The 21,627-nt window shown below is 42.3% G+C and overlaps 1 protein-coding gene across 4 annotated transcripts in view; it reads left to right on the top strand.

Moving 5' to 3' along the window:
* The window catches only part of fars2 (phenylalanyl-tRNA synthetase 2, mitochondrial), a 185,107-nt gene that overhangs the window by 55,928 nt on the left and 107,552 nt on the right, over positions 1-21,627 (top strand). For all 4 annotated transcript variants that reach the window (XM_041813776.1, XM_041813774.1, XM_041813775.1 and 1 more), the window contains 2 exons: positions 1,146-1,308; positions 1,444-1,575. In XM_041813776.1, coding sequence (XP_041669710.1) covers positions 1,146-1,308; positions 1,444-1,575 — 295 coding nt within the window. The remainder of the gene's footprint in view (positions 1-1,145; positions 1,309-1,443; positions 1,576-21,627) is intronic.

A 21,627-nucleotide genomic window follows, 5' to 3' on the forward strand; every position in this document is an offset into this window, starting at 1 on the left:
ACAAAGTGTAAGCGATTAGGAACGACAGCAACTCAGCCACGAAGTTGTAGGCCACGTAAAATGATGGAGTGGGGTCAGCAGATGCTGAGGTGCATAGAGTGCAGAGGTCGACATCTTTCTGCAGAGTCAATCGCTACAGACCTCCAAACTTCATGTGGCCTTCAGATTAGCTCAAGAACAGTGCGTAGAGCGCTTCATGGAATGGGTTTCCATGGTCGAGCAGCTGAATCCAAGCCATACATCACCAAGTGCATTTCAAAGCGTTGGATGCAGTGGTGTAAAGCACGCCACCACTGGACTCTAGAGCAGTGGAGACGTGTTCTCTGGAGTGACGGATCACGCTTCTCCATCTGGCAATCTGATGGATAAGTCTGGGTTTGGCAGTTTCCAAGGGAACGGTACTTGTCTGACTGCATTTTACCAAGTGTAAAGTTTGGCGGAGGGGGGATTATGGTGTGGGCTTGTTTTTCAGGAGCTGGGCTTGGCCCCTTAGTTCCAGTCAAAGGAACTCTGAATGCTTTAGCATACCAAGAGATTTTGGAAAATTCCATAATCCCAACTTTGTGGGAACAGTTTTGGGATGGCCTCTTCCTGTTCCAACATGACTGTGCACCAGTGCACAAAGCAAGGTCCATAAAGACATGGATGAGAGAGTTTGGTGTGGATGAACTTGACTGCCCTGCACAGAGTCCTGACCTCAACCCGGTAAAACACCTTTGGGATGAATTAGAGCAGAGACTGAGAGCCAGACCTTCTCGTCCAACATCAGTGTGTGACCTCACAAATGCGCTTCTGGAAGAATGGTCAAAAATTCCCCAAAACACACTCCTAAACCTTGTAGAAAGCCTTCCTAGAAGAGTTGAAGCTGTTATAGCTGCAAAGGGTGGAGCGACGTCATATTAAACCCTATGGATTAAGAATGGGATGTCACTTAAGTTCATGTGCGGGTCAAGGCAGGTGAGCGAATACTTTTGGCAATATAGTGTAACTGCAACCTTTATGCAGTTATATATAAATGCATAGCCCGATATTGTGATTGCAATAGTGATTGCAGTTAGATTACTTGTGCAGCTCTCACTTGTAATCAATATTCCTCAGATATTTCTCCGCCATCCTGAGACAGATGTTTCCTGTTTGTCTTCCAGCTGTTTTCAAACGTACAGAACGGTGAGGAGCTGTCTCTGTTTGAGCGGGGAGGTCGACGAACGCCTCACAAACAGGAAGCTCACACTCTGGAGGCCGTCAAGCTGGTGGAGTTCAACCTGAAACAGACGCTGACCAAACTGGTCACACACCTGTTTGGAGAAGGTGAGAGAGCTGGGAAAAGAGGGAAGGATGAAGGGGTTTCTCCCTCTGATCACCTTTCCCTCTCCTCTCTTTTAAAACTTACTCCTTCACTCCTTTCCTTGTTTGTCCCCTTCATCCTCTCCTCCCTCTCCTCAGATCTGGAGGTGCGCTGGGTCGACTGTTACTTCCCCTTCACTCACCCGTCCTTTGAGATGGAGGTGCGTTTCCAGGGCGACTGGATGGAGGTGTTGGGCTGCGGAGTGATGGAGCAGGAGCTGCTGAACTCAGGTCAGAAAACACGCCTGCAGCCGACCTCAGTGTGCAGAGATGAAATGCATGCTGGGAAGTGTAGATCATGTGTGAGTGGGAGAAGGCAGAAATGGGCTGTTTTAAGGGTGTGCTGGAGTTCTGTCCATCACTAAAACATTTTCTACCAACATTTGTCCTGCTGGAGGCTCTCTGCTGTGAAGTGTCAGTCCTGCTGTTTTCATTCTGTTCTTGTGTTAAAGTTTAAGAGCTGGATTTGTTACTGAAGAGAGGGAAGCACATGGAGCACTGAAATGCCACCTGAGGCTTCAGTTTTGACCTGGAAATAGAATATGCCCATGTTTCAATCTGATGTAATGATGCATAAGTGCTCATAAGCTGAGCTGAGATTTCTAAGAAGAGATGGTCGACTCACTTCCACTAGAACCCTGGAGCGGTTCATTTGCTGTGAGAACACAACCGAGCAGCTGCAACAAGTCACTGGTTGACTCATCAAACTCAGACCAAGTTCACACACACCCTACATTCTCAAAAACTATATCATCCACATAAAAACTCACTGTTATGTTCTGCAAAGAGCATGCCATGTCAGCAGTAGTCCATCCTTCGCTGTGCAGACGAAGCACAGACATCAAAAATGACTGCTTAATTTTCAAAGTTGTGTTATCAACCTGAACCAGGTCTTGTCCAAAATCATGAACATTGGTGGTGGGGTTTGTGCCTTCATAGTGTTGTCTGAAGCAGGAGTGACCTCTGTTCATCCACATCCAGTTTGCAACATCAGAAACCTGCACACAGGGTAACATTAAAAGCCCAAAATGCTGTTTTTCCAAACTACACTTTAAAACTGTGAACAGATTTCTAAAGATCTTCATCATGGACTGGTGCTGCACTAATTGCAGTCACAAAATCAAAATCAATTTATTTAGCTTGACACAGAATTTAAACCGTACTATACTAGTAATCAAAGTGTTTTTTAGTGCAGTGGACATAAAAGTTTATGGTTATTTTACTAGCATATCTAGGTTAAAATGCTTTTAATTAGTGCTGTCAAATGATTGAAACAATTAATCATGTTAATCACATCATGATTAATCACAGCACTTCTTTAGTTTCAGTCATTTTCTCAATTTTTAAACGTTCTTATTATCAAGTGTGTATATTTTCATTATTTTAACTTTATGTACAGCACTTTTAAATTGCTTTTTACTAAAAAATGTATTATTAATATTATTATTAATATTATAATCTATAAATTAACATTTAAAATGCCACCATTTACTTGCATTTTTGTTTGAGATAAATTAGGTGTTTAAATGAAGAAATATTAAACAAACTAGAGTTTTAAATGTGTTTGTGGTTTGTAAATCAGAGTCCCTTAATTCACTGAGCAATAATATTTACAGGCTTCAAACGAGCCCAGAAGACAAACAAATCAGGTACAAAATAACATCTGCTGTAAAGTGAATGATCAGGTGTGCTGTTACCCTGAGGTAGCTGTGTTTGCTGACTGTTGTCCAGTGGTCTCTCGTCAGTGTAATAAATGTAGCTCGGGCCAGCTGCTCCACTTTAGTTGCCTTTTTAGCTGTCATACATTATTTTGAAAATGTGGTGTAGGCAGGATTCTTTTCTGACAATTGAGGAGGAAAACCTCTTTTTTCAAAAATACCAGCCTCATTGGAAACTCCCACTCTCAGTTACTGTGATAATCAATTATTTTCCCCTTTATTTATGACCATGAATGATAATATGTGTTTTTTTGGACTGTTTGGACCAAAGATGGCACTTGTAATAATGGCAGGTTCTGATGAGTAGTTTACCCTCGTAGACAGACATTTCTGCTAAATGAAGTTGTAGAATTATAGATTTTTGTCTCCCTTTGAGTTTTTTATGGATTTAAAATGACACGTGTAAACAGTGATTAGTGGAGCAGTTTCAGGAGGCTGGTTATTGATCGGTGCTGGTAGGGGAACGTGTTCCAGGAAGATGTTCCTCAGTGTGTCGTTGAAGGAAACTGTGACATAAAAAGTCAACTTCAGATGACTCCGCTACATTAAGGAAAAGTTAGAAAAGGATCCCACTCGCACACACACACACACACACACACCTCTGTGGTGTGTGTGTGTAAACATGCAGGTCAGCATTGATTTGTTGATCGGTCAGGCGGGCGGTCGGACATAGAACAGAACAAAGAGCCAGCACGTTTACAATGTTCAACTCCGACACACGAGCAAACATCTCTCTCTCTCTCTCTCTTTCGCTCTCTCTCACTCTCTCTCTCTCTCTCTCTCTCTCCTGTCAGTCTGCTAAGTGGCTAGCTTGCAGCTCTGCCCTTGAACAAAGCTGTAGCGCCGCGCTCCACTTCACTGCTGCTTGTTCCAATCAATAATACATGCTTTAAGACGCAAAGAGCAGCCAGATCACTCCACCACCTCCACTCTGTGAGTGTGTGTTCAGGAGTGTGTGGGCCCCTAGTTAAGAAAATGTCTCTTTATATTGATGTACTTCACTCTGATGATGTTTGCAGTTCTTGACCCGCTACCTGCATTAAAGTCAGTTTCTCTGCAGTTTTCCTATTTTCAACCAGATTGAAACAAATTCAAACATGAATCTCTTATTTGTCCTTTTTATGGTTTAAATTCTCTCCATCTCACATAATAAGTGAGATGTAGTCAGAAGCTTTCACATAGGGTTGGGCATTATGGACCAACAACACAACCAGTATTGCAAAAACTCCTGTCTGCGCAACAAATCTACCATTCTAGGTCCTAATAAAGACACTTTGAACCTTGGATTCATTTTGAATGCTTTTAGGAAAAGTTTACTTTTATATGTTGATATAAACTTTCTGCAAGTTTCTCTGCAAGAATTTATATTCTTGCATTTTGCATTCTTGATATTTTGGTATTTTTTCTCCATAAAACCAATTCAAAGTTTGGGCTCGTTTAGTATTCGTTCTCCGTTCATCATTTAGGCTGCAGAGCACTATTTTTCTTAACTTTCCAGATCACTGTCTTGCCCGTTTATTTATCTCTGGCTGGCCCTGATTGGTTGCTATTAACATAGAAGCAGAAATTGGAGCAGCTTTATTAGCTGATAGGCTAACAGGAAGTTGTTGTTGTTTACATATGTTATAAGTAGCTTTATTATCATAGATTTATGTGTATTTGTAGTATTGAAGCTATGAATAAACGCCACACTTTGTGCCTGGATTAAATATGTTCTTGAAGGGAAATGAATGCCATGATTGGGCTGTAGACTGACAAAACGATAAGCCTCTGATCACATTTTTTCCATAGAGATCCATCTAACGGTTCTTGATATATTGCTGCTTGGGATCATCAGTGATCACGTGGGGTCCAGCGTGGTAATAAATTGAGGGTTCATAACTTACCTGGCAGTGATGCCCAGGTAAAGTCTGTATAAGGGAAACACTAGATGTTCATTGGGTTTGTAATATTACTCATGCAGGCGGCAGCCTGATGAGAGGAAGAGAAAGAAACACTTGTGTATTATTTTCTAAATCTCCTTCAGGTCTTCCTGTGTTTTTTTTTTTGTTTTTTTTTTTGCACATGTCCGATTGGCTATGGTGGCTGGGTTAATGCAAAAAACGTGTAACACTTCCTGCTTTTAGGTCTGATTAAGGTTGGTTTCTTTATGGAGACCCACCTTTTCAAGCAGACTTTGTACGGTTGTTTGGTACAAACCGGGGTTTGACTGACAGCTTTTAGGCCGAGCTGCACCAGCTCTGCATGTCTGAAGTGGTTGAAGCATTGATGAGGATAGATGTTGGATTTCTTTCAGTGTTTATAAGTCGGCCTCATTAGTATCAGGATGGTTTATATTGTTAGTGTTTTTCCACTTTTGGTTTCTGGTCTTTTTTGTTAATATTGGTGTCTTTCAAGCCTCTTGGCTTGGCACATTGTTTATGCATGACACAATGATGAAATTAGATCAAAATCAATTAATTAATCAAATCAGAAACTTGAGTTTGTTTTAAGTGAACCTGACAGGTTAGGAGTGAAGCCCCCCTGAATTGCACAAATACCTTGGAGACCTTTGGAAAACACATGGAGTGATTGAAATTTTTGAGACTCTATGAACTGCTTCATACTCAGCTGCCACAGCAGAGCCGAGCCTTGTCTTGCAGCTGTAGTTCCCTCCCCTGCCAGACAGGGGAGCTGCAGGTCAGATTAGGAGGAGGGTAGAGAAGGAGAGTCCTACATTCAGCTTACTTTCTGCACAAATATCTGAGCCATCCTCCATTATTAAAACAGTGCATCACAGATCTCACTCACTCTTCACCTGCCTCTTATTTTTATGTGTGTGTGCAGATTTGTGTGTGTGTGTGTGTGTTGTAGGCTGTGTGCAGCAGATTTGTGTGTATGTGCGTAGATCTCAGGCTGTGGGTGTGTGCATATGTGTGTGCGAATCCATTTCCTGCTGCGCACCACGACTGAAATAGACGGTTTCAGGACACACGCAGGGAGATGGAAGAGCCTTTAGCCATTTTACACTTTGGCTCTGCCTCTGTGTGCGTGTGCATGGCGGCAGTAGGAGCAGCAGGAGGTTAAATTGATGCTGAGGTCCAAACACAGGCACAGGAAGTATTAACTCCATCACCCACACAGATGCAGTGTTAGGGTGTTTTTAGGTTCATTCACTGAGTCACAGTAAAAATCTCACCCTATTCTTTTATTCTTTTGGCCTTAAATTTTTCTAAGAAGGTGTAAAAACTCCAGATTTGTCGCTACTTTTCTCTTTGTTGTTCTCTTGTTTGTTAACACTAGTGATGCACTGATGCAGGTTTTTGAGCTACTTTGGTAACAGCCGATCTGGTCCCATCTGATCCAGTGCCATTAACTCTGCTGATAAATGCTCTCATGCACTGTAATTTTTTACATGATGATAAGCTAAACTCTGGTTTTAAGTGTTCTGTCACTTTTTGTTTAACCTGTCTTTGCAACATTGCTAAAATGCAAAACTGCTTTACTTTGTTCTTTCTCCTTTTATAAGTTTTTGTCTGTTTGAACTCATGAAACTACTACCTATTGAAACATGAGCTGCACATAGATTGCTTGTTGTAATATAAATTGTAACAAGCATGAAAAACATCCAAACTGCTAAGATTTTGCTGGAAGCTTCCTCCATGCTGAGTACAGGCCTACTTAGGGCACTGATGTAGCACACATGCTTGCCTAAAACACTAGGTGGCATAAAACTAAGCTGTATTACTCAGCCTCAAAGATCAGCCCATGTAACATTTACCCAATCAATCTTTTTGAGTCAGGATCGGAATGATATCTAATAATAGGTGTACACAATAGAAGCCAAGTACAAACCAAGCTGTGTCCCCAAACCAAGATGCAGACCAGACTATGACTGCAAAACCAAGGGACAATCCATGACCAAAAAAAAACAAAGCACAAGCCAAATAATTACCCCAAATAGAAGGTACCAACCAAACTGTGACCCAACAATAAAAGTACTTACCAAACCATCACCCACAACAAAGCCCAAACCAAACTGTAAGCTCAAAACCAAGGGTACTAACCAAAACACTGAAGGAGACCACAAGTTGAAACACATCAATTGTGGCAACTACATTAAAATATATGATGAGCATTTTTTGAGTGCTGACTCTTGTAAGTCTTTTTTTCATTCCGACCCCACAATGAGGGTTTAAACCAAACCATGACCCCCACATTAAAGGTACAAACCAAACCATGACCCCAGGTAAAAGGTACAAACCAAGCCATGACCCCAGGTAAAACGACACAAACCAAATCATGACCAAGCCATAGCCCCAGAACTTAGGCACAACCAGACCATGGCCCTAAACGGAGCCACAAACTAAACTATGACCCCAAATCAGAGGCACATTTCAAACTCTGACCCAAAAACTGAGGCACCAACCAAACCATCACCAAAAAAACTGAGGCACAAACCAAATCATGACCCCAGAAATGAAGCCAAAACCAAACCATGACCTCAAAACTGAAGCACAAACCAAATCATGACTTCAAAACTGAGGCACAACCCAAACCATAGCCCTAGAACTGAGACACAAACCATACCATGACCCTGAAACTGAGGTACAATCAAATCCTGACCCCAAAACGGCACAAACCAAATCATGACCAAGCCATAGCCCTAGAACTTAGGCACAACCAGACCATGGGCCTAAACGGAGCCACAAACTAAACTATGACCCCAAATCAGAGGCACATTTCAAACTCTGACCCAAAAACTGAGGCACCAACCAAACCATGACCCAAAAACTGAGGCCAAAACCAAACCATGACCCCAAAACTGTGATACAACCCAAACCATGACTTCAAAACTAAGGCACAACCAAACCACAGCCCTAAACGGAGGCTCAAACCTTGACCCCAGAACTGAAGCATAGACCAAACCATGACCTATGTGGACCATTCCACCCTACTTTGGATGGATTTAAACAGGATTTTGCTACAACGCAAACATTTTCAACGGATTAGAAATGAAACTGACTCTCAGATACAGAAATTAAACTAACCATTTCATGACTTTTGTCTTGCATGCCTTCACTACAGCGCTCTGGTGATGTGGGCCTCATCTCTGCTGCTAACCCCCCCTCCAAAGACTCGCTCATTCCTCTCTCCTGTAAACCGTAAACAACAGCGAACACATGATGTCGCTCTGCACTTCATTCACAATATGCTGCTGTATTTGCGTGTATTTTGTGTGCGTTTTTGTGCGTTCATGTGTGTTAGAGAGAGAAATATAAAGAGAGCGTTGTCAGTGCCTCCCTGCCCTTGGCGCTGCAGCACTGCTCTTGACATTCACGCTGTAGAAACACACTCTCCAGCCTCTCGGCGTTCCTTCTTCTTCGTTGGTTAATGCGCTCACTCTCTTGACTGCCAGAGTCAAGTTTGTCAGCCGCACGCACACCCGCTTCATTCTCATTCTCACTCCCTCAACTCTCTTCACACTCTCCTCCTCCCCTTCCCATCCACTGCGGCAGTGTGGCTCCGTTGCCTTGGAAACCACTCATTCAAACACCGCTGCCACCACCCCCCCCTCCAAATGTACACCCCCACCACACACACCCCTACACACACTTTTTCTGGAGCACAGAGAGTGAGAGACAATGAGGAGTAGTCGGGGAAAAATGATGCAGGGCGAGAGAGCATGGGAGTTAATGTGATACACAGAGAGAGAGATAAAACAAGTGGAAGCGGCCGCTCTCTGTGTGTTTATGTGTTATTTAATGGTGTGAACGTGTGACTACCATATGTGTAGCCTCAGGCCAAATGTAAGGGAGAGGAAGTTAATGAGAGAGGTAAGGAGGGTGGGAGGGAGGAGGTAAGGTAATGAGAGAGGGGGAAAGGAAACAGGAATTGATGGATGGAAGGAAAGAGAATAAATTAAAGAGGAAAGGAATGAAATAAGGAAAGGAGAAGATGTGAGCAAAGGAGAAAAGAAATAGGGAAGGAGAGAGGGAAACAAAAGAGGAGAGGAAGTAAGAAAAGGGACAGAGGTGACCAGCAGGGACTGTAATGACATTGTATTTAAATCCACATACTTTAATATGGAGTTGGCCCCCTTTTGCAGCTAACAGCCTCCACTCTTCTTGGAAGGCTTTCCACATGATTTTGGAGTGTTTCTGCAGGAATTTGCACAGGTGCATTCTGTAGAGCACTCATGTGGTCAGGCACTGTCGTTGGACTTGAAGGCCTGGCTCATAATCTCCATTCCAGTTCATCCTAAAGTTGTTGGATGAGATTGAGGTCAGGGCTCTGTGTGGGCCAGTCAAGTTCTCATCAAACCATGTCTTTATGGTCCTTCTTTGTGCACTGGGGCACAGCCATGTCGAAATAGAAAAGGGGCTTCCCCAAACTGTTGCCACACAGTTGGAAGCATAGCATTGTCCACAATGTCTTGGCATGCTGCAGCATTAAGATTGGCCTTCACTGGAGATAAGGGTCCTAGCACAAACCCTGAAAACAGCCCCAAGCCATTATCCCTCTTCCACTAAATTTCCCAGTCCAGTGTTGGTGTGCTTTACACCAGTCCATCTGACACTTGGCATTGGACTTGGTGATGTGAGGCTTGCATGCACCTGCTCAGCCATGGACACCCATTCATGAAGCTCCTGCAGCAGACTTTTAGTGTTTACATTAATGCCAGTGGAAGTTCACCATTGGACACTTTTACACACCATGAACCTTAGCGGTCATTGACCCTGCTCTGTGATTTTACATGCTCTTCCACTTGCTGTTGTTCCTAAACGCCTCCACTATCTAATATCAGTTACAGTTGACTGTGGAATATCCAGCAGGGATGAAATTTCACCAGCATTATTATTGCATAGGTATCCATCACAGTTCCATGCTCTTCAGAACGACCCATTTAGTATCACAGAAGTTTGTAGACACAGACTGCATAGTTACGTGCCTTACCTAGCCATGTTTTCTATTGGTGAAAGGTCTAGACTGTAGGCAGACAGGTCAGGACCTGGACTCTTCTATTGTGAAGCCATGCTGTTGTGATAGATGTGGTATGTGGTTTAGCATTGTCTTGCCAAAATAGTTAATGCCTCCCCTGAAAGAGACGTTGTCTGGATGGGAGGATATGTTGCTCTAAAATCTCTCTCTACTTTTCAGCATTGATAGTGTCTTTCCAGATGTGCCACACCATAGGCACTAATGCAACCCTAAACCATCAGAGGTTTAGAACAGGATAACAAGCTGGATGGGCCCTGTTCTCTTTAGTCCACAGGACACGGCGTCCATGGTTTCCAAAGAGAATTTCACATTTTGATTCATGTGACCACAGAACAGTTTTCCATGTTTCCTCAGTCCATTTTAAATGAGCTTTGGTCCAGAGAAGTCGCAAGTACCACTTACTTTTGCAGTCTTGTCGCCTTCCCCCAATTTATTTGAGATGTGTTGCTGCCATCAAATTCAAAATTGGCTATATTTTTCCACAAAATAGTAAAATGTCTCAGTTTCAACATCTGATATGTTGTTTTTGTAAAGAATGTTTTAGTCACATTTCATCCAATCCTTGGTCTGGTTTAATTCTCCTCCCCGTGGTTGTAATGCTGTCCGCCGTTCTGTGTCTTTGTGAGTGTGTGTGGAAGTCCCAGGGGTTCTCCTTCGGCTGTCGGCGGGCAGCATATGGGACTTGGTGCTAATGACCACACCTCCCCGCCAAAACTTGATTTACACACACAGACACACTCCCCATGGGATGGAGCAGAGAGCACATGTGTGAGGGGGGCGGAGGCTGAAATCTGATTAAAGTCGTGTTGGCGACAATTAACAGCCTCTCACACCCGCCGCCCCGCGCCCTCAGGGACTCTGCACGAGCGTGTGGTTCAGGTGGCTGATTTCAGTCTTAATCCCCCTCCCTCCCTCTTCTCTCCCCCACCTCTGAATAAATAATGTGACCCTTCCCCTCCCTGCTTTCATCCCTCCATCCATCCATCTCTCATTAAAGCTCATCTGTCACCACAGCAACCTTTTCTACCGTTTCACCTATCTGTTATTTCTTCTCTTTCTCCTTCTTCTCAATCCCCTTCTCCTCCTCCTCCTTCTTCTGCCTTTACCCCTACCAAATGTTGACAGAGGGATTCAGGAGTGAAATAAAGCGATAGAGAGATAATCAGAAGTGTGGCGACCCCTCTCCTCTGTTGTGTTTTGAGGCTTGTTAAGCCCCGCCCCCTCCTCCTGATCTTTGACCCCCCTGTGTTGATTGACAGCTCCTTTTATTCCCTCTTCCTTTCATCTCCTCTGGCATCCCTCCGTCCTTTCCCTCTTCTTCTTCCAAAAGGCTTTACTCATTTACCATGTGCAAAAAATGATTTGTCCCATGGGGCAATTAAATTCAGACTAACTTTGTCATATCCACACGTGGTGAATATTTCACATCCTTCTGGGCAACACCACGTAGATGCTGTTTGGAAAAGGCTGAACCTTTCAACGTGCCCTCTTTGGTTCCCTGTGAGTGGACAGAATTGGACAAGTTGACCTCAAAGTTGACATCTAAGAGGACAAGTATAAGCTAATGCCCTCTTTGTTGCCTCTGAATAGACAAATATTGACAAGATTTCTTGTTAGTTAACAGAATTTGTCAAGAACTTCCCTCTAAGTTGCAAAATTTGACAAAGTTCCCTCTAGATTGCACTCTAAGTGGGCAAAATGAAAGAAATTGCCTTCTAGATTGTCCTCTTGAGGTTCAAAATTTGACATGTCTGTCATTACATTGCCCTCCAAGTGGAGAAAAATTTACAAAGTGCTTGCTTTGGTGCCCTCTAAGTGGAAAAAATGACAAGTTTCCCTTGGGATTTCCATTGAAGTAGGTTGGATTAGATAAATTGCCTTTTAAGTGGACAAAATTTGACAATTGCCTTCTAGATTGCAATCTAAGTAGACAAAAGTTGGTAGTGTGCACTCTTGGTGCCCTTTAAGCTGAAATGAAAGGGAAACTGCCCTCAAAATTGTCATCAAAGTGAACAAAGTTAGACAAAGTGCCTTAGATTGCAGTCTTTGTTGAGAAAAATGGAAAAATTCCCCTCTAGATTCCCTGTAAATGGACAAACATTAGCAAAGTGCCCTCTTTTGTTCTCTCCAAGTGGATAAAAATTGACCAATTGCCCTCTAGATTGCCCTCGTAGTGATAAGGGTTGTCAAGGGCCCTCTATTATGCCATTAAAGTCAACCAAAATTTAATAAATGGGCCTCTAGATTGCTTACAAAATGGAAAAAATTTGACAATATGCCCTCCCAATTGTTATCTAAGAGGACAACAATAAGCAAACTGAACTGTTTTGTGCCCTCTCAATGGACAAAAAGTTTGCAATGTGCCCTTTAGGCTACCCTCTAAATAGACATTTGACAAGCTTCCTTGTAAGTAGACAGAATTTGTCAAGAACTTCATGTAGCCCCCTAAGTACACAAAATTTTAAACTTTTAGATGTCCTCAACATGGATATAATAAATAAAAGCCTTCTGGACAGCCCTCTTAAAGGCACAAAATTCCCTCTAGATTGATCTAAAACTTTAAATAAATGGACAGAGTGCCCTCTTCGATGCTTTCTAAGTGAACAAATTTGAACAGGTTTCCCTCAGGATTGCTGTTGAAGTGGACTAGATTGAATATATTGTGCTTTAAGTGCAGATTTTTCCATATGGGTCCAAGGGATGTGTAGGGGGGCCCTGAGAAAAAAACGGTTGGGAACCACTGATCTGGATTACCCTCTAAGTGGACATAGACTGTGGTTCCATCGAGGCAGACATTTCTAAAATCATTTTTGCCTCTCAAACATCCTAAATCTGCCACTGCCTGGAGCAGGGACGAGCATTTTAACTGGCTATTCAAGGCCTTATGCTCTAATGCTGTGACCCCCAGTTTCTCCCAGTGACAGCAGTGACTATGGAAAGCTGGTGCCTGTACACGTACAGTCCATATGGATGTCGGCGGATGTTTGTCACGATGAAACTGACAGGAGTTTATAGTGGTAATAATGGAAAAGAACAGAAAGCCTTTATATTCACACACAAACCCACTCTCACAATAATAAATAGAATACAATAAAGATAAAGAAGACAAGCACACAGGCATAAATCCCCCACAATAAAACACAACCAAGAGAAACAGTAAAGAATAGACGGAATAAAACACATTCCAGCTCCTGTATAAACCTGTCTGCACATAAACACTGAGGGGTAGACAGCTGGGTGGTGTTGTGTAGTGTGTGTTGTTGTGTGTTGTGTGTCTCTGGGGTGTGCGAAGGGCAGAACAAACATTTGTTTGTGCAGCGATCCATCTCAGCCGGGCGGCTTCCTCCATAACAAACAGAGCAGAGGGGGGAGGAAGGTGAGGAGGAGGGGGTGGGAGACAGAGTGTGTCACACAAAGAGAGAGAGAGTGGTTTAACCCACCTGAGTCAGGTTAAAACACATACAGATGTGATTCTGTGTCTGAATGGAAACTTTTATTAATGATTAATCTCGATTGATCACCCCTCTACAATACTATTCTTAAATAGTATAAATACAGTCACAAGGAAGTGACATATATGATGCGATTACAACAGATTTTTTTGTCACTGTAGTCAGATGATTTGACAATCATTCCTTAATCTGCAGAGTTTTCCCAAGATGCCTTTGGGCATGGACACTTTTGCACCATGAGTGAAGTTACCCACTGAGTTAGAGGGGTCCTGCCTTTGAAGAGAAACTTCATCATTGCATGGATGGTGAGCTGAATACAACTGAGGAGCACTTCCTGGTTCAGTGAGCACCTTCCAGTCATCATCATGTTTTCACCCGAGTTAGTCTGAATTGGGTGGCATGAATGCTCAAAATGAAAGTAGAGGAAAGACTAGGGTGCATATGGCCTAGCAGTTAGGCTGCCCACCATGTACCCGAGCAGCAGGGTTCAAGTCAGGCCTGCCCCCCCCCCCCAACTCTCTTATCCCTGTTCCTGACTCTATTCACTGCCCTCCTCACTTAATAAAAGCATAAAAAAGCATGCACAGGTGCATGTAGGGCACTAAGGATTCATCACAGGGCAGAGGGGAGGCAGAGTCAAGCTCCTCACAAGGGTATTACTCAGCTGTCAAGGTCAAGCTCAACGGCCTCTCTTTTGCCTGTGCCTTTTCACCCCTGATAATACACCTGGACAATGCCAGTGAGTGTCAGGCCCTTGGGACATCCTGGCACGGTCTGGGCTTCATGGCAACCTTACTTCCCACCTGGACACTACCCTAGGCTGTGCCACCTCGCCGCATCAACCCCTCACTCCACCCTAAAGATGCAGATTATGTTACTTTCCAACAGATCCAGAGCATGACTGGGGTTGTGCCAATCCTCCTTCCCTCCTAACGGTGGTGCCCTCAGGCTGCTCACGTGCCACTACGCCTTACTTCAGCCATAAATTTTGGCCCAGACATGCCTTAAAGTTCTGCACAGTACATTTTTTAAAATCAAAAAAGCATTTCAGCAAGAATATTTTGCACCATTTAAAGAAAAAAGTGCTGAATGCAGGCATCTAGGTGCTCTGGACTCTGTTCTCCACGTTGAAAGTCGTGGTTCTCTTAGATCGACTTTGAAATGGCTCATTTAGAGAAGCTGAATGTTGCTGCTTAACGGAGGAGATGTTAGGAGGCTTTAACACTCCCACAGTCTGGTTTCGTTGGCGTGTTCTCCTCACATTTGAACATGTTTCATCCGTGTGTCGATTATATAACAGCCACTACATCAGGCAGGTTCTTCAGCTCCTCAAAAACAACAACAACAGAAACAACAAGAAGCGTATTTTCCAGCCGAGCAGTCCTGGTTCTGACTGATAAATATTAAACCAGTGTAAGTGAGCCCTGCAGAGAGCCAGCCCCACTGCTGCTGCTGCTAAAAATACTCCACAGATAAAAATAGATCACGTTTCATGTTGAAGCTTCTCATTTCATTCAGAGGAAAACGTGCCGATGGCCGCTGTGTCTGTTTTCCTTTAGAGCCAGGTCGGCTTTAATCAATCATGACATCCGATAAAGAGTGAAAATAGCTCCAGTTTGGTCTAAAATAATCCAAACCTTCATCTTTTAATCCTCTCTATCAATGTGTTTGACTTAAAGGACTGCTGGTTTAAGAATCAGTCAATTTTTCACAAAGCATATTTTTAAATAGAAGCAGAACTAAATATAACATTGTTTTTATAATTAGCTAAATACAGTATAGATAATCGTTTGAAATGATCTTTATATCTGTAAATGGAAGCTTTAAAGGGTCTGTAAGTGTCAAACTGTGGATGTCTGACTCTTTAAATCAGCTTTTTTTTCAACCAAACTGCCATCATTTTAGTTCAAACCCTTCATTTAATGTGATTTAAAATTTTTAATGCCAAAAGCACATATTGTGGGGGGCAAAGATGCAGGATGTATTGGAGCGGCGCTGGAAGTGTTTCTGCTCTGCCCTCCATCTCCCGCTGCCTGTTTATTCACCGGTCAGCAGGGCCGTCCAGAAGGGGAGAGAGTTGCCAAACTGGGGGCCCATGGAGGTTAGAAAATCAAGGTCCAATGTAAATTTAAGCTGTGATCACCATATTTTATTTTTTAACCTGAGTAAAAACCACTCTTATCAAAGCAACAAATATTTTTTATCTATGCCATTGTATGTAGCCTTAAAAATCTAAACCTCTTCTCTTACAACAGAATTAAAATGGGTTAAATGTGGCAGAAATGGGTAAAAAGTGGCAAAAATGGGCAGAAAAGTGGTGTAATGGGATTAAAATATGCAAAAGTGGGTCAAAAGAGGCAAAAATGGATAAACAAAGGCAACAACAATAGGCAGAAAGTGGCCAGATCGGCAAAGATGGCAAAAAAAAAGTTATGCAAAAAAGATTGACAAGAGGAAAAAGTGCTTTAATATTTTGTCTTTTTTGCATTTATGCTACTTTTTTGGGGCTGTGTTGGTTTATACTATCGCATAGATATGGAGGGGGTTTATTCTCATTTACTAATATTGTACAGTGCAGCCTAATCCCAGAATATTTACTATTCTGTCAGTAAATGTGTCTGAATGTGAATATGGGATGGGTCATGTAAATGACCAGACATGTAAATAAAATAATTTTTTATTCATATAGGCAAAAATGGGTTAACAGAGGCAAAAAGAAAATCAGCAGAGTGGCACAAATTGGTTAAAAGTGGCAAAAATATGTATGTGCTTTTGTGTTAAAGAGGAGAGACACCAAGGGAAGTAAAAAAAAAGTCCTTTTCTCCTTTAGACTTCATTTAAAGGTTTGATAACTAGTGTCAGTGACTTCATGAAAGCGTAGAAACTTAATAAATCATCGTCCTTGAACTGAAAACTTGCTCTGATAGAACTAAAACCTGGTGTTGTGGAGTTGAGCTGAGTTTTCTGGCTGTCAGGCGGTGCTCTGTGCTCCCGCTGAGCCCTCCTTCATCCTGCAGCTTCACAGCTCCTCTGAACAAGTCTGCTTCACATCTGAACACCAGAGCCTTCTGATGACATCATCATAACGGGACAAATCCCCGACATGCTCCTCTGGCGAGGACTCTGCTCTCTCTGGATGTTTGTGAAGCTTCAGTCTGCAGACAAGCGACTCGGGGATTTGTCCTGTGAAGACCTCGGTTCTGCTGCCTTCAGGGACACTCGCTCGCCTTGGAAAGTCTGCCGCTGTCTGGGCTTGATCTCTGCACTGTAAAAAGTGTCCACTGTAGAACATTTTAAACTTTACTCCCATCATCTTTAACACCTTTATCTATTTTTTTCTTTCTGTTGGATGAATTTTCAAATGCATGAGCTCAGACCATGGGACATAGAGTGAATCAAAGTATAGTCATAAATGTACAATTAAAACACACACTTTGTGAATTTTAAATGCACAGCTAGATAAAACATCAGCAGAGCCAGGGAGGGGGGCTGACAGGGCTTAAACCTCAGACATCTTTTTGGTTATATTTCAAAGTATAAAGCTCTGTTCATGCTCTTTAATACACATGCAGCTATGGACATCCTTCTGTCCCGTTTATTTTGCTATTTTCTGCACATTTTCTGGAAGTTTACAGACCAGGCAAAACATTGCAATACCATCTGAAATTATGGGAGCAGTGTTAAGTAGTGTAGGCCGGTGGGTCGCCAATGGTATAAATTGAAGGGAATTTAGATGTTTCATGGGAATTTGTACAGCCAAACATTAATGTCACAACTAAAGAAAAACTAAATTTACTGTAACAAGTTTTAAGAAGGCTGTTTTGCATGGATATGAATTCTTTAGGTTTTGGCTCAGGTGTGCATTTGGCAAAAAAGTTAGGAGGCATCTGGCTGCAGACCTCTATGGTGGGATGTTCTGAGCTCATCTGGCTGCAGACCTCTAAGGTGGGATGTTCTGAGCTCATCTGGCTGCAGACCTCTATGGTGGGATGTTCTGAGCTCATCTGGCTGCAGACCTCTATGGTGGGATGTTTTGAGCTCATCTGTTGCAGACCTATTCGATGGGGCATCCTTGATCATGGGTGGGATGTGACGTACTAACCCTTGAATTTTCCTTAGTTTTTTTCCTTAGTGTGTTATTTTTAATTTTATCCCCCTACTCCTTCTCCTTGCCCATACCCTAATCTTTAGGGTTTGGCTGCCTAACGCTTAACCTATTTGATTGTCTTTAGTTTTTGGTGCGTTTAATCTAATTTTTTTCCCCTCAGTAAATTTCGTTTTCATTCATAAAATTCTGCTGTAGTGAATAATAACCACTTGTCATAACCTCTGACTCCAAGGGGAAAATTTGCATCATTCGGTATCCAGTCATTCTGGTTCCGGCTTGGGTAATTTACATCAGGGGTTCTTAACCTTTTCAGCCTAGCACCCCAAAAATAAAGGTGCCAGAGACCGGGGACCCCACTGTGCCTTAAGGTGGTTGAACACAGCCATGCACAATCAAGAATAGTCACGTGAAGACAAGGCCGCCTGTAAAGGGGGGATAAAGGGGAGAGCTTTCTGGGATCAGCCATACTTGGGGACCATGAAGGTCAGAAAATTCATGCTCCATTGTAAAGTTAAGCTGAGGTATCCATATGTTATATTTGACCTGAAAAATTTCCTATCAAAGAAACAAGTATCTTTTTTTCATTCATTTGTGTGGTAAATAATTTTCCTAAATGTTTATCCTTTTTTTAATGCAGAAATAAAACAGGTTAAAAATGGCTAAAATAGGTTAATAGCAAAAACAAAATAGTGGAAAAGGTGGTAAAATTGAATGTTAAAAGTAGCAGAAATTGGAAGGAAGTGGCAAAAAATAAGCAAAAAGTGGCAAAATGGGCTAAAGTGGCAGAATTGGGCATAGATAGTGGTAAAAGGGTTTAAAAAGTGGCAGAAATGACTTTAAATTGGCAAAAATGGGTGGAAAATTTGGTGAAATTGGATAAAAAATTAATATAAACTGGCAACAAGGGTTAACAGACAGAAAAATAGGCAGAAATTGGCATGAATTAAACTGGCAATAATGAGTATATCAAATAGTGAAATGTGATTAAAATGGGCAAAAATGGGCATAAAATGTGGTCAAAAGTGGATAATAGAGGCAATAATGGGTCAACAGAGGCAACATTAGGTGTACTGTGGCAAGACTTGGTTTAGGAGTTGTAAAAACAGGCTGAGAAAAAAGTGTTAGAAAGGTTTTGAAATGAAAAAAAGGGTTTTAAGTGGAATTAAAGTGTTAAATCGATAAAAATGGTGGGAAAAGGCAATAAAAATGGGTTAAAATTGAGCAAAATTGGTATAACATGGCAACAGTGGAATTGAAAAAAATATTCTCAGTTTTTTCTTAGTTTATTCAGACCCTCTTCTCTTCTGTCACTGTTGTTATGTTGCAGACTGATGCTACAGTCGTTTGAAGTCATTTTTTATTATCAGTACCCAATTATGACGACGTGAAAACAGAACTTCAGAAGTTGTAACAATTTTATGATGAATAAAAAGCTGAAATATCACATTGACTAAGTATTCAGACCCTTTGCATACACTGTAAATTTAGCTCAGGTGCCTCCAGTTCCTCTGGATCTTTGCTGAGATATTTCTACACCTTGACTGGGTTCCACTGGGAATTTGCAACAAACTCCACATTAATAGCCATGAAGGCTTTCCTGTGTCTTGCAGAGACTTCCATCCAGATCAGTAGGGGGTTGTGGTGATGGTTGTCCCTCTGGAACTTTGTTCCATCTCCACACAGGATCTCTGGACCTCAGTCAGAGTGACCATCAGGTTCTTGGTCTCTTACTAAAGCTAGTCTCCCCTGATTGCTCAGTTCGACCAGGCGACCAGCTCTGGGAAGAGTCCTGGTTGGTCAAACTTCTTCCATGGGAGAATTCTGGAGGTCATTGTGCTCTTGGGAACCTTTAGTACAGCAGAAATGTTTTTATAGCCTTCCCCAGATCTGGGCCTGTCAACAAGGTCTTTTTTTGGGTCACAAAAACCCCAATTATATTGACTATGACTGATTTATAAAATCAATTCTGGGGTTGTGGGTGAATGCTTTTTATAGGCGGTCCATATAGACAGTTTATATCTGCAGTTTTCAAAGTGTTAGGCGTGGAGGCATGGAACCATAAAACAGATAAGGCGATTTGCTTTTGCTAACTTCTGTGCATGGGGCAGATTGGATGGACTTATCGTTACTACAGAGACTATACTACAGTCGGCTATTAAAGTTAGGATTTTCTTGCATTCATGCTGATGATGCTCAACAGCCACAGAGTTTAATCAGCAAAGAACTTCCCCTTCATCATATTCATGTCCACCTTCATCATCATCATGTTATTCATGAGCATCTTCTTCGCTGTCTTTACCCTCCGATTGTCTTCACCATCCTCATCATCGTCATTTCAGCACTCTTGATGCTGTAATGGTGCCATGCTTGCTGGGTAATATCTGTTTGCCCGTCTCTGTGTTTGTGTGTTTATCACCATCTGTGCTCTTCATCATTTTGCCTTCATCAGACTCTGAACCAGCTGACTCAGCAGTTTATGTGTGCAGCAGTAATGACGCACAGGTGGCGTCTGCACAGCTCTCTACCAGAATGCTGCATGTGACAACATATAACACAAAAACACACACATATGACTGCTGATTCGCTCTACACTCTCTTAGACATCCTGGTCTCGTACTGAACGTATAATAAAACAATCTTTGTCTAATCTGGTATAATCCTTTCCTTCATTTCAGGACTTTAGTGCTGTCAGCAGGTAGAAAAATATAATCCTGTCTTTCTGCTTTAGTTCCTCCATCAAACATCAGAAAATCAGATCTGTGCTACCTGAAGCTGACAGAGATGTGGATGAGTTTTATTTCTTGGATATTTCCTGGTGCAGATCTTCACAGAGAGGAAACAGGCTCACTAATGAAGACATAAACACACTCACACAGTGGTTGGTGTTTAGGTGTCACTTTTGTTTAATGAGCCATGGGTTACAGAGTGTTTGTGGTTTCAGAGGTCTGCGGTGTGAACGTCTCCACGGCGTCTCTAATCGAGGGGTCTACTTCAGCTGCATTTGATGTCAACCTTGGGATGTGGTGGGCGGGTGGAGAGAGCGGAGAGAGAGAGATGTAATGAAGATAATGAGATGAGAGGAGGATGAAGAGATGAGGAGGACACTCGAGTGTCTGTGTGACTCATGTGGGATGATATTGGCATAGTTCATCAGCATTCAGACTGATAAGTTTATTTAATCCTAAACTTTTAACAGTACTACTACTCATACTTCAACAGCTACTACTGCTAATACTTTACAGATTCTAGTAATGATATTTCTGCGAATCATAGCTGTTATACTGCCTCTGCTAACCCTACTATATTCCCCTTCTAGTACTGTTAATGTTACCGCCACTGCTAGCAGGATGAAAATCAGAAATATGGGAGGAAAAACTATGCTGATGTTAAATTTATCCAGGTTTTCCTGACAAAGAAAGTACTCTAGATGCAGGATTTTAAGATGATCCTGATCATAGGAAAACTCACCCCATTTCAAGACTAACTTGAAAAAATAATGATTAGCCAGAGATGTTGATGCCAGTCAGTTTACTTTTGGTGCTTCCCCGTACAGTAGGCAGTACGGTTAATTTTGACATGATTCCATGATTTTATTGCTTCCGCCATGGTTCAGTTCATTGTGAAGTTAAAATTCTGTTGATTTTTATCTCAAAAGTTTTTTCCTCATCAATAAGTCCATGCATTGTGTTGTATTTTGAAGTTGACCGGATTCTTTGCTCCTTTTTCTTGCCTGTTTTCATCGATTTGCTCTTCGTGGATTGATGCAGTTTGGCAGCAGACAGTGCTGAAAATAGACCTGTAGCATTTCTCCATCAAGCGAAGTTGCGCTTAAGAGACATGCCAGCGCTGGACAGGAAATAGGGCAGGGGAACTTGTCAGGTTGACTAGAGAGTGGAGAGTGGAGAAATTTGTTCCGCTGATTGCCGGCGAGTTGCAGCAGAGCTGTTGTATGTGGAAATAGGAGGTAAACCCTCATTTTGCTTGGGTTTCCACAAACAGCGTCCATCAAGTTTCTCTCAGAGTG

The sequence above is a fragment of the Cheilinus undulatus genome, linkage group 19, assembly GCF_018320785.1.
Source record: "Cheilinus undulatus linkage group 19, ASM1832078v1, whole genome shotgun sequence".
NCBI classification, from domain to species: Eukaryota; Metazoa; Chordata; class Actinopteri; order Labriformes; family Labridae; genus Cheilinus; species Cheilinus undulatus.